The sequence below is a fragment of the Cupressus sempervirens genome, chromosome 7 (genome assembly GCF_028749045.1).
Source record: "Cupressus sempervirens isolate cs-2001-9-10 chromosome 7, ASM2874904v1, whole genome shotgun sequence".
Lineage (NCBI taxonomy): Eukaryota > Viridiplantae > Streptophyta > Pinopsida > Cupressales > Cupressaceae > Cupressus > Cupressus sempervirens.
In genome coordinates, this window is record NC_143124.1 from 655,499,503 (window position 1) to 655,512,154 (window position 12,652).

Genomic DNA, 12,652 nt, shown 5'->3' on the forward strand with positions numbered 1-12,652 from the left:
TTATTGGAGTTCAAGCTAACAAAAACTCCGAGATCTCTGTACCAATTTAACAATAACTTAACTAATTCATTAGACTAACTTCCAGGTATTTGTCTAGCATGTAGACTAAAAATTCACCATCACTTAAACACTGAATATCCCATAACTATGTACACCTTTCTCATAGATAAGATTCGTGTTCCCGGTAAATTGCGATCAACTATTTTCGATTACAACTTCTATCCAAAGTCCTCTCCACGGCACATTGGATTTGTTACGAAACTCTGATCTCAACAAACCTTGAAATAAATGTATTAATAATCACAGCTGGCAACTAGGTTAAGTATAAATTGTTTCTCATATAAACAGAAACTGAAATTTTTTGAAATAAATTGTGATCTAAACCATACCAAAGCCATAACTGTCTAAAACAAACAAGGAAGAGGAAAACAAACAAGGAAGAAGAAGGATGCCTGCACGTATAGCCATTAAGCATAGTACATTTAAGCAAAAATGCAAAGTCGCTAATCACACAACCACAACTAACCATGTATACAAACAGTACAACTTGAGATGTTTATATAATCAGACTTACAGAGATTTTTTGTTTAGGCAGTTCAAGTTTTGTGTAAAGGAAACATGAAAAAAGAGAACATGAAGGTTTACAGATGTCACAGCCGTGAACATTCTAGATAGACTCAAGACACTCGGATCATTTTTCATATTATACTGAAAGCAGTTCAGAATTACAATTTTAACTCTATAATAGAACAATGAGAGCTTGTCAAACAATTATATGGCATTTATTCTCAACTTGTGATGATCACAGCTTGCCAAGAATTGAGACTAAGGGAGTGACCAGTAAGCAACAAGAAGAAACAAGCACTTTGGGCCATTATCCTGTTCCATTCTAATCAGAAAGAATTTCCAAGCAAGTAAACATTCCTAATAATCAAGTCAGGAAACATCCATGACAAAATTACATTCACAGAAAATTCAGGAATAACTGGCCTGGTTATCAAGGGCAGAAGCAGCAGACTCAACATGCTGAAGCAGGAAACCATATATTTTCCTCTTCAAACAATCTACGTTTTCTACTGGCTTTATGTCAGGTATATCTTCCTTCTTATGTGCAATCCAATCTAACCAGTCATTAACCTTTTTAAGTTGAGACAGCATTGCTGCGATCTGGCTGCTATCTAGCTGCAAGGGACTCTTAGAAGTTGAGGCAACTATATGATCTTCATTTTCTTCAACTACATGAAATCCAGCATCTAGTGCATCCTCAATAAATTTCAAAAACCAGTTCTGTAATTCCAATTGCAGGTATTTTGCTAGATCCATTATTTTATTTACTCCATTCCCTTTGGCCCATTCAATGCCAGTACCCTTTAAACATGTTTCAAGTGCTCTATTTGGGGATTGTATACTATTGGCCTTTCCAGCTATACCAAGAGTCTGGCACTTCATTGCATTGGCATTCAAAGGAGAAACTGATTTGATGTCAACCTTCTCAGATGCACTGTGCCTTCTTTCAATATTAGTCTGATGTACATTTGATGATGCAAGCCTACCCTGAAGATTGTTATCAGATGATGCAAGAGGGGATCTTCTGGACAACAAAGATGCATGCATAGAGCCCTGAATTTTGGTGTTATCTTGTTTGCTTTGACCATCAGCATTAAACGCCTCTTTCTTTGGTATGCTATCAAAACTATAACCAAGGTTGCTGAAAAAGGATATTGATGCCAAATCTGTTGCTAATGCAGCACCAATCCATTGAACAGCACTCTTCGCTTTCTCTGTAGAGATATCAAGAGGTTTATCAGTCATTCCATCTGAACTTGGACAATCTCTAGCTTTGCCTACAGTATCAATTGCAGCAAGGGTTTCAGCCACAGATATTGACTGTGTGACCATCTGATGTATCTCAAAGAACCGATCAATTGAAGGATGTGGATTGTCCGTATTTGCAGAAGAACATAGCGCAGAGAACATACTGCAGAACCAAAAATACATGTCAGCAAACAGCTATAAATAAAATCCGGTAATCACATTTTTTAGTCCTCCCAGTTGCTTCTGAGGACACTAGCAGATTAGAGAAAATATTGGCATTAATATTATATAGCAGACCTTTCTGGTAAACATCAACTAAGCTGGACAAAAAAATGTAAAAGGCAAAGTGGTACAGAAACAATATAGGATATTGCAAATGAAATGTGAAGCAATAGAAGAGTTTATATAGACACAGATAATAAACATAAATGCTAGGAAATTCAATTAAAGGATATTCTTGTTACTTATAAGCTCCCACTGACCCTAAATTTCAACAAACAGATTATAGTGAATCCAAAATACCTGTGGTATCCATTCTTGATACATTACAAAAAGTATTGGGAATTTGCTGTATATTTCTTAGCAATTCTCTGTACCGTACCCCAAATATATTCAACCAATGGGCAGGTCAATAAAAAGAGATCAACAATAGTAGCATTCCATTTACGCCACATGCTATAAATTATAGTTGAGCCCAAGTATGAAAGGTTTACCATCAGGTAATCTTGCACAGCAAAGAATTGTAGCATTTAAAAAAAAAATTGAAGTTCAATGGAAGCAACCCTACAATATAATGCATCATTAATCTATCTAAATATCAGTATTCTTTAAGAACTTTGTAATTAATAGACTGCATTACAATAATCCAAAAAGAAATATCACTAACATAATAAATTAAAAAATTTATATGTTTGTGGTGTCCTCTAGTTATTAATATCTAACATGATTGATGTGTGATATTGTATCCAAAGAAATGGCAAAGCACATCTACAACTTCAAGAGTTGAATCATAAAGATGACTAGGAAAGATGTCCACAGAAAGCTAGAATATTCATCGATAAGCCAAGGATGTGACCATAGACCAAAAGCAGTTGAAAATGAGGCAGACAATCCACCTCTCTTGCTGCAAAACCAACACAAATTCTATGAGCATTAGAATAATATATTAAAAATTACACATTTGAAGGCTTCTGTTAATTGCAGTGTAGTTGTGGTCAGAATTGAAAGGCCAGCATAATTATCATAAAGGTTGTGATGATATAATTATTGTGATAATATAATTATTGTGATATAATAATTATATTGATAATATATTTATTATATTATTAATGTGAAATTATAATTATATTATATTTATTATGATTATATATTAATTATAATCTCATCGAATGTCAGACTCAGCGCCACTCTAATCCATTACGTCTCTATCCCACCCGGTCCCACCCGGTACGATCCAAATGGGGCAGGATCGCCCCTCCCTACTATAGCCTCGCCTCATCAAGGACTGCTCACTCAATGACTAGATTAAGAGTGGCAAATAACTCCTCAAGTAGTGTATTTTCGAGAGAGACCGACACCCCAACTCTACTTCTCACTATGATACCTTGATTATGATTATATATTAATTATATATTTAATTATATATCTAATTAATATATAATTAACATTTAATTTGTGGGGCCACATGTGAAGAGTGGTGATCCTCCTTCGTGTAAAGACACCTCTCACTTATATATAATGAGGTGTGTGATTTCATTCAATATATACCAATAATATTGAATAATAATATGGAGATCAATATATACCAGTGTGCTTGGGAGAGATGAATATATCATCTATAGTTGGGAGGGCAAAAAGAGTTATTGTGCGTGGATAATCGAGCAAACCAGTAAGTTCAATTGTTCCTATATGCCTATAGAGAAAATATGGTGATGTCTGGTAGCACCATGCTAGAATAAGCTTGTGAAACACCCACATCACATCACTACAATACGGATATGCAATATAGGTACTTCTAAAATCTATAGGAGAATGTATGGCATCAATAAGCCAAGCATGTGACCATAGACAAAAAGGAGTTGAAAATGAGGCAGGCAAACCGCATTTCTCACTGCAAACCCAACACCAATTTTGTAAACACTATAATAATATTTAAAAATGTTGAACACTTAAGAACTCCTACAGAGCTTGATAGCAAAAATAGGGTAATGTTCGGTAGCACCATGCTAGAATAAGCTTGTGAAACAGCCACACCACATCACTAGAATACAAACAAGCAATTTAGGTATTTCTAAAATCTATAGAGGAGAGTGTATGGCATCAATTTGTGGGTTAACCACCTAGATGATCAAATCTTCTACCAATGCAAGGAGTAACAATCATGTTGCTTCCAAAGCCTTAACTCCTTCAATCTATTCTTAGCCTAATACAAATGGCAAACTCAAGTAGGTGGTGGCAACTTAAAGAAAAACTTATCCATCCTCCAATGAACCTTCAAAGGAGTTCAATAAGCCCCATTATTCTAGAACTCTGCTCAATACAAGTGTTTTATCCATTGCAATCTTAGTGGTCCAAACCTCTTTTGAACTAGAGGAAAATAAGAGCTCTCACAACCAAATATAGATGCTCTTGCAACCCTCCTCAACGGTGAAGGGGAACATGTTCCTAAAAATGACTTATGCAACTAAGAGAATTTTCTTCACAAAAACATTATTGATTTGAGTTGAATAGCTTTTCAAACTTTCTATTTTCCAAAGGTTAGACTCCAATGGAAGGTCCCTAGACCGTCAATTTTCAAGAATTGTTTTTTAAACTATTGTTAATCATTTACAGATTATCTCTACATATGAGCAACAATGTGACACTTATATCAACACTCTTCAAGCAAACACACTATAAATCAACTTTGGAAGACCAATAGTTGCAACTTAAAAATCCACTTATTTTGAAAGCACATCCACATTAGAAGCCAACTATAGAATATCGAGAATCAAAACATAGAATTACATATTCAATGTTCCACTGGGACTTGCACTTCAATGTCTGCGTTGAAATCTCAACTCTTTAACAGATTAAACTCAACCTCTTAAACCATTTTTCAAAAAGTATTGATAGTTGCAAATTGCAAATACATTGTGCAAGACTTTTACAAAAAACTTGGATATTCTTTGTTTTCAAGAGAACAAGGTTGTTACTATGCTCCTTTAGACAATCTTTGTCTTCAAGAGAATCTTCAATAGCTACAAACAAATTGAATTGTGAAACCTTCAAAGAGTTATTTTACCAAAAGGGACAGTTGATTTTCAACAAAATTGTTTTTCCCTGAATTTTGGTTTGTGTTGTCATTGGTGCTAACTTGATGTGTAGTTAGCTACGTAATGGGTTGTAATTGATAGAGATTTGGAAATGAAATGTTTAGATGTTTTGATGATCTCTAGTGATGATTTTGAGTGAGTTTGTGACATTTTTGGAAGGTGGCAGTTTTGGAAACCTATATATGCAAAAAAGTGTATTTGAAGTCTATATGGCAAAATGTTTTCCATTTCTCCACATTTGAAGATAATAGCTTGCAGTTCTAGATACAATTCCTATGTTTAGTGGATGGTACTACTAAGCTTTAAGGCCCTTGAGAGTTCAGATGTTAAAGATGTGAGTTGTTTGCTGACAATGAGGTTGTTTGTTAGGATTGGTATGAAGAACGCTCTAAAATGTTGTTTCTAGGTTTTTGGTTTAGAGGACATCTTCAGTAAGGTTGAGTAATGTTCCAACTAAGAATTCAAGTATTGGTCAAGATATTACGATTGGTGTACTCAACTAGTTCTATCAGTTGGGTTCACTATTGGTCCAAATACGTTTGGGAGTTTATGTTAAGAGATTGTTATAGGTCTTATCATGGCATTTGAGGATGCACATTAAGTTATTCGCATTGGAGAATGTTTTGGATCAATCAATTAACATGCTTCATTTTTTCCCTACATGTTAAATTTGATGTTGACTTTGGAGCATGTGTTGTTGTGTGTGGTTCGTTAGAATTGACTTAGGAAGATGTGTTGTCATATATTTGGGTCCTCTTTAGTTCCAAAAGTGGATCACCTCAATTACTTATGATGGCCGACTTTGTTTGAATTATGTTTATTCTATCTTTGATTGACCTAATTGTGGCCTTTGATGAGTTTGTTTATGTAAAAAGATGTGTGGATTTACATATTATCTCTACAATAGAAGGTTAGACTCCAATGGAAGGTCCCTAGACCCTCATTTTTCAAGAATTGTTTTTTTAACTATTGCTAATCATTTACAGATTATCTCTACATATGAGCAACAATGTGACACTTATATCAACACTCTTCAAGCAAACGCACTAGAAATCGACTTTGGAAGACCAAGAGTCACAACTTAAAAATCCACTTATTTTGAAAGCATATCCACATTAGAAGCCAACTATAGAATATCAAGAATCAAAACATAGAATTACATATTCAATATTCCACTGGGACTTGAACTTCAGTCTCTATGTTGAAATCTCAACTCTTTAACAAATTAAACTCAACCTCTTAAACCATTTTTCAAAAAGTATTGATAGCTGCAAATTGCAAATACATTGTGCGAGACTTTTACAAAAGACTCCTTTGGACATTCTTTGTTTTCAAGAGAACAAGGTTGTTGCTATGCTCCTTTAGACAATCTTTGTCTTCAAGAGAATCTTCAATAGCTACAAACAAATTGAATTGTGAAACCTTCAAAGAGTTCTTTTACCAAAAGGGACAATTGATTTTCAACAAAACTGTTTTTCCCTGAATTTTGGTTTGTGTTGTCATTGGTGCCAACCTGATGTGTAGTTAGCTACGTAATGGGTTGTAATTGATAGAGATATGGAAATGAAATGTTTAGATGTTGTGATGATCTCTAGTGATGATTTTGAGTGAGTTTGTGACATTTTTAAAAGGTGGCAATTTTGGAAACCTATATATGCAAAAAAGTGTATTTGAAGTCTATATGGCAGAAGGTTTTGCATTTCTCCACATTTGAAGATAATAGCTTGTAGTTCTAGATACAATTCCTACGTTTAGTAGATGGTACTACTAAGCTTTAAGGCCCTTGAGAGTTCAGATGTTAAAGATGCGAGTTGTTTGTTGATAGTGAGGTTGTTTGTTAGGACTAGTATGAAGAACGCTCCAAAATGTTGTTTCTAGGTTTTTGGTTTAGAGGACATCTTCAGTAAGGTTGAGTAATGTTCCAACTAAGAATTTAAGTATTGGTCAAGATATTACGATTGGTGTACTCACAACTAGTTCTATCAGTTGGGTTCACTATTGGTCCAAATATGTTTGGGAGTTTATGTTAAGAGATTGTTATAGGTCTTATATTGGCATTTGAGGATGCACATTAAGTTATTCGCATTGGAGAATGTTTTGGATCAAACAATTAACATGCTTCATTTTTTCCCTACATGTTAAATTTGATGTTGACTTTGGAGCATGTGTTGTTGTGTGTGGTTCGTTAGAATTGACTTAGGAAGATGTGTTGTCATATATTTGGGTCCTCTTTAGTTCCAAAAGTGGATCACCTCAATTGCTTATGATGGCCGACTTTGTTTGAATTATGTTTATTCTATCTTTGATTGACCTAATTGTGGGCTTTGATGAGTTCGTTTATGTAAAAAGATGTGTGGATGTTTGATTTGGCATATGAATTGTTAGTGAATGATTTGGAAGTGTATGTCGTAAAGCAAAAATGCAAATATCAAGTTGTGCGCTTTCATGATCATATCTTTCAAATTGAGGCTGCCAATGTGTGTGTTGTGTTTGTCATATTGTTAGTTGCTTGACTTAGTGGTTCAAGGATAGTTTCATGTTCAAGAGATCGAATTCATTTCAGTTCATCATTTGTCTATGCCTATAAGAAGACAATGAGTTTTTTGGAAACTTATGCAAATCTATATCTTGCCCTAGGATCATGCATCTCAACTTGCAAGTCTATTGTATCTTGCCCTAAGCTTGTGCCCCTTAGCCCACAAGTTGAGATAAGTAGTGAGCTTATTTGGCCAAGAACCTTAAATAATATTGTATTCAGTATTCATGTAATAAGTGTGTTCTCACCTTGGTTTTTAGGTTTTTGAGTGGGTTATGGATTTTTAATATCACATCCAATAAAGTGGCCCAAAGTTCAAATCATGAGAGGTACAAGTTCATTCCAAAGAGAGTGGATGAGGCAACACACTTGAGGATAAGGATGAGAGGGAGCCATTTTTCAAGGAACGGCTATTTAAGATAAAGGAATTTTTTTCAAAATACAAAGAATTTGAATTATTGTGTTCCCAGTGGTCTCCATCTGACAAATTTGTGTAGCTTCCCAAAAGAAATCCACAAACAAAACACATTGAATTAATTACATGTTAAGTCAGAAATACCACAAACTAGTAATTGCATATCTATCACATTAAAATGTGAAATTATACTAAGAATCTTGTGCACAAGGTACCAATTGAATGGTGTAATATTTTCCTCAAAGCAAAGCTTAACCACACTATCTATTAAGACTTTCAAGGGTATGAAACTGATAAATATAATCTGATTATACAATCATTACACTTGGATCAAACACTAGAGATTAAAATTGCTAAAACTAGACTTTGGATCAAACATTGGAGATTAAAACTGCTAAAACTAGAATTTATCCTAGGTAAGTTTACAAGAGATTTCATGATGTTGCTTTATAAATTTCAGTAAACACTTGGTTTGCTGGTTACAAGTGTTGGATTCATTCGTCATTGTGCCAAAAGCTAGGACTGTCAACACCCAATACAAGTGTCAAATTTAACCCACCTCACAGGGGGCTATTAAGCCATGTCACAAGTCCCCAAGGATGTGCTAACCACCAAGTCAACAATAAGATCTTAGCATGTCCACTACTTACAAATTACTAGTTTTGATCAGGAAATTGACTTAGAAGAACCAATCTCACAATAAGAACAAATTTTGATTCACAAGGTGTGGGGAAATACTATTTTCTTCAATAGTTACCTGCCAAAAATATTACATAGAATGCCCTTGACAATATTTGGGGGGCATATTTGACCTCACTACCCCTTTTCTCTATGATTATTGTGTTATATTTAACACCTTTCCCTTGTGTCATAGGGGATGGCTAGCAAACCCAAGAACGGCTAAGGGATGTCTAGGTGTCCGCTCCCACCCTAGCGATGTCTAACCGTTCCCAAACATTTACAATAAATTTGGGATATGTCAAAGAGGTTTCCAATTGTTTTGTTTGCATATTTTAGGATGTTCAAGGATATTCCTGACATATCTCCACATCCCCCAAATGTTTCCACCCCAAGACAGCTCGATCTTGGCTGAGTACACATGCCAAAGTAACATAGTCATGTATCCATTATGTAACTATCTAAATTTTATTTTTGCTTGCAGGTTGAAAAGGTACATATTTAAGATTTTTATATGTTTTTTCTGCCAGCAAACCTAATCACCAAGAAAACTTGCTATCTCTATTTCCCAAACCGCCATGCCTGAAGTCATTACAGTATTTTTTTTAAAATACAATTGAAGTAAAAACAACATTACAATTTCATTCATTTCAAATATAAAATTAACCACACAATTCTTACAGTACCGAATGAGCTTTCTGGATGAAAAATCATTTATGGGTAAGTGAGCGAAGAACAAGGAACCTACTTGTTTTTATTAACCTATGAGACTACAAAAAAAACACAGTTTACAATTGTTACCAAAAACAATTCAAGCAGAAAAAGACAGCACCGCAGCCTTCTATATCTCTTATAGATATATCCTAGGTAAGACAAAAAGCGATATATTGATTATGTTGATGAGATAAATTTAATGTTTATTTACACTGCAATCTCCAAGTACATAAGAATCTGGAAGAATGAAAACATCATTGTTTATTTCTCTGAGTCTTCAGATCTCGTCAAAAATCAACAACATATTAAACTGCACTGAAGGATAGCCAAAGAAAAAGTTACTTTACCTCAACCCTCTAATGACAGCTTCAGCAGCAGAGGCCTCCTGCAAAGCTTCCGCTGCAACAATGGAAGCCATGTTCCGCCTTTTCAGAACCTCCTGATACAGTACAACATTAAATTTTAGTAAATGTATCCTGAAACGAACTTTAATCGTGAAATGGAGTAATACTGAACAGAGACACATCAAGGTCTTAAAAGCAACTCTGAAACGATAGAATACCAATCAAGACTGAGGATTCAAAATATTGTACACATATTGCATAGAATGTAATCCCACCTGTCCCAGTTCCACTAGGTTGGAAGAAACTGAGTCCCAAGCAACAGTTCCATCAGTCCATTTCTTATCATGAAAAGTAATGTGTGGTACATTACATTGTTGTTTGTCAACTGAAGATGACAAATGCTTTGTTGGTGATGAAAAACTGCTTCTACTTGTTGGTTTCACAGTTTCAATTGTCTCCTTTATGGTTGTATCTTCTTGCTTTAGTGGCGTGCTTTTAGCGTCACTTAACCTCCGAGAAAGGGCCACCTGCATTTTTTAATAGCATGCCATTTATGACATCATTGAAAATTGATTGCTATCTAAACAATTTGAACTGTCAAGAATAACATTGATGATATGATATTCCTTTAGCATTTGTTTGCACATTTTACAATTGCAGTAAGACAGAAAAAAATCCCTATTTGTAATGGTTATTCATGTAACATATGACATCTATTTGGTGAAATGCTCAGACCCCTTGCATTCAAATGTACCTACAGAATAAATGCAGATGACAATTTCAAAACTTTTGAGATGGACCTGTATCTATGACAGAGGTATGAATATAGATGTTTTCACAGGTTTGTCACTTTTAAGTTTGGCAAAGCTAGAAAAGATAGAACAGATATCCAACATGGTAATACATTTCTACTATGTGTCCAGAAAGAATTTAGAATCATATACAATATCTTTTAAGGTTTTCTGGAAAAGGTAGAATAGTTATAATATAGTAAACCATCTCTTCTGTACGATAACAATGAAACTAGAACCACATACAATATATTTAAGGCTTGCTAGAAAACATAAGACAGTTACGCAATATGGTATATCTAGTTGCACGTCCAGTACACTACAGTAAATCATCTCTACTGTGGTAAAAGAAAATTGGAACAACATCCAATATATTTAACACATTCCTTCATCATACAAGCTAGTTGTGCTGAAGCATGGTGAGAGGAATCAGATGCCAGTTTCCTCAAATTAGTTGTCAAACTCCATCTATGACTAGACATGTTCATGAGGACGTATCCATAGCTCCATATTTGAGTTGTGAAACTATATCCAGATATAATTTTACGTGGGTTGGAATCACGGCTGCAGTATTAGAGGAATTTATTGACCGCATAAAACTCATGCCATTGCCCAAAGAAATTTGTGGCAATTAGAGCCTCAGCATTCATTTTACGAACATCTTGAATCTCACACACTTAACTCACACAGACTAAGTCTCAACTTTGGCTAGAAGAGTTCGATGCTTAGAGTTGACTGACATTGTCCAGGCTATAAAAGTTGCATAATGTGGGATTTAAGAGGCACCTTCATTCTAGTGCTGCCAATGTAGAATATTAATTTTATTCTTGTTTGGATCTGACGAAGCTCGGGGCATAAAAAAATCAATCCATGCTTAATAAGATGCCAAGGCTTTGGAATTGTTAGAGGATAATTCCAACAGAGGTACAGGCTAAGAGCAGAGGCAGATGAACCTTACATCACAAAGCTTAAATTTGAATGGCAGAAAACACGACTCTCCTTCATGAGTACCCGGAGGAGTTGGTCAAGTAAAAAACTCCGAAAAGAACAATAACCTCTAGCTGTTAATCGTCATGGATTTTTCTATCACTGTATAAAGCAATACATCGAATACAAGACAATTCGAAGGAGGGCCAATTACATCAGTTTTTCAAGGAGACAAGACTACACAAAACAGTTAGTTTCTTGAAACAAATTCATAACGGACTGACTGACATAGAAAAGAACTGAAAATGGTCCCATAGACTATCTGTCTGATAGAAGTTATTAAAATTCATTCATTCATTCATGTCAATGCAGAAACAAGGCAACCTTACCTGCGTGCGTAAAGCAGCTTTAAGGTCAACTTTGTTCTTGAGGCCACCTCTTTCTTTGGCCTCCTTCACTTCCATACTGTAATCTTCCGAGCTCTTGGGCAAAGTCTTTACAGCCACACCCACATCAGAAGCCTTTACACCACTGACCAAAGGCTTCTTCCGCCCATGCTCTCTAACATTTGGAGACGCCCTTCTTCCAGGAGACAAAGAAGCCCTCCTGCCAATAGGGGAGCCCTGAAATCCCCTCCTGCCGGGAGACGGCTGAGGAGCTTTCCTGACCATGTTGGGCGAAGGTTGCCGATACCTAGAAGGGACAAAATACGCACCTTCCTTCACAACAGGAGCCCTGTTCTCCTCCTGAGCAGCAGCCCTCACGAGGCTGGACACGACACACTTGGAGGGAACAGGGGAGGAAGTCCTCGTATTAGCCCTAGTTGCAGGGGACCCATCTCTAATACCCTTGGCATTCTGCTTCCCCGACTTCCCCGTAGAAGCAGATCTTTTCTCAACCTTGCTTCTCTCCACTTTACCAGGCAAATTCTCCGAAGGGCCCAAAACCGTCCTGGGATTAGAGTTGGGATTCTTCAATCCGAGCTTGTCGAATCCCTCGGAAACCCTAAAAGGCTTATCTTGGTTTTCAGCGGAAGCCCTAAAAGCAGGCCCCGTGGAAGCTGTTCCATCCATGGAAGCGGACTGAATAACAAAGCCGTTGGGCATAGAAGGCAGAGC

At 35.9% G+C, this 12,652-nt stretch overlaps 1 protein-coding gene across 1 annotated transcript in view; it reads right to left on the bottom strand.

Moving 5' to 3' along the window:
• Positions 1-672: 672 nt before the first annotated feature.
• LOC149548371 (protein CORTICAL MICROTUBULE DISORDERING 3-like) overlaps positions 673-12,652 on the bottom strand; it is a 12,589-nt gene continuing 609 nt past the window's right edge. The window contains exons 1-4 of the mRNA XM_089792455.1: positions 11,924-12,652; positions 10,092-10,343; positions 9,820-9,911; positions 673-1,978 (exon numbers count right to left, since the gene is read on the bottom strand). The exon at positions 11,924-12,652 is cut by the window's right edge and continues 609 nt beyond it. Of these exons, the coding sequence (XP_089648581.1) occupies positions 976-1,978; positions 9,820-9,911; positions 10,092-10,343; positions 11,924-12,652 (2,076 nt within the window). The 3' untranslated portion in view covers positions 673-975. The remainder of the gene's footprint in view (positions 1,979-9,819; positions 9,912-10,091; positions 10,344-11,923) is intronic.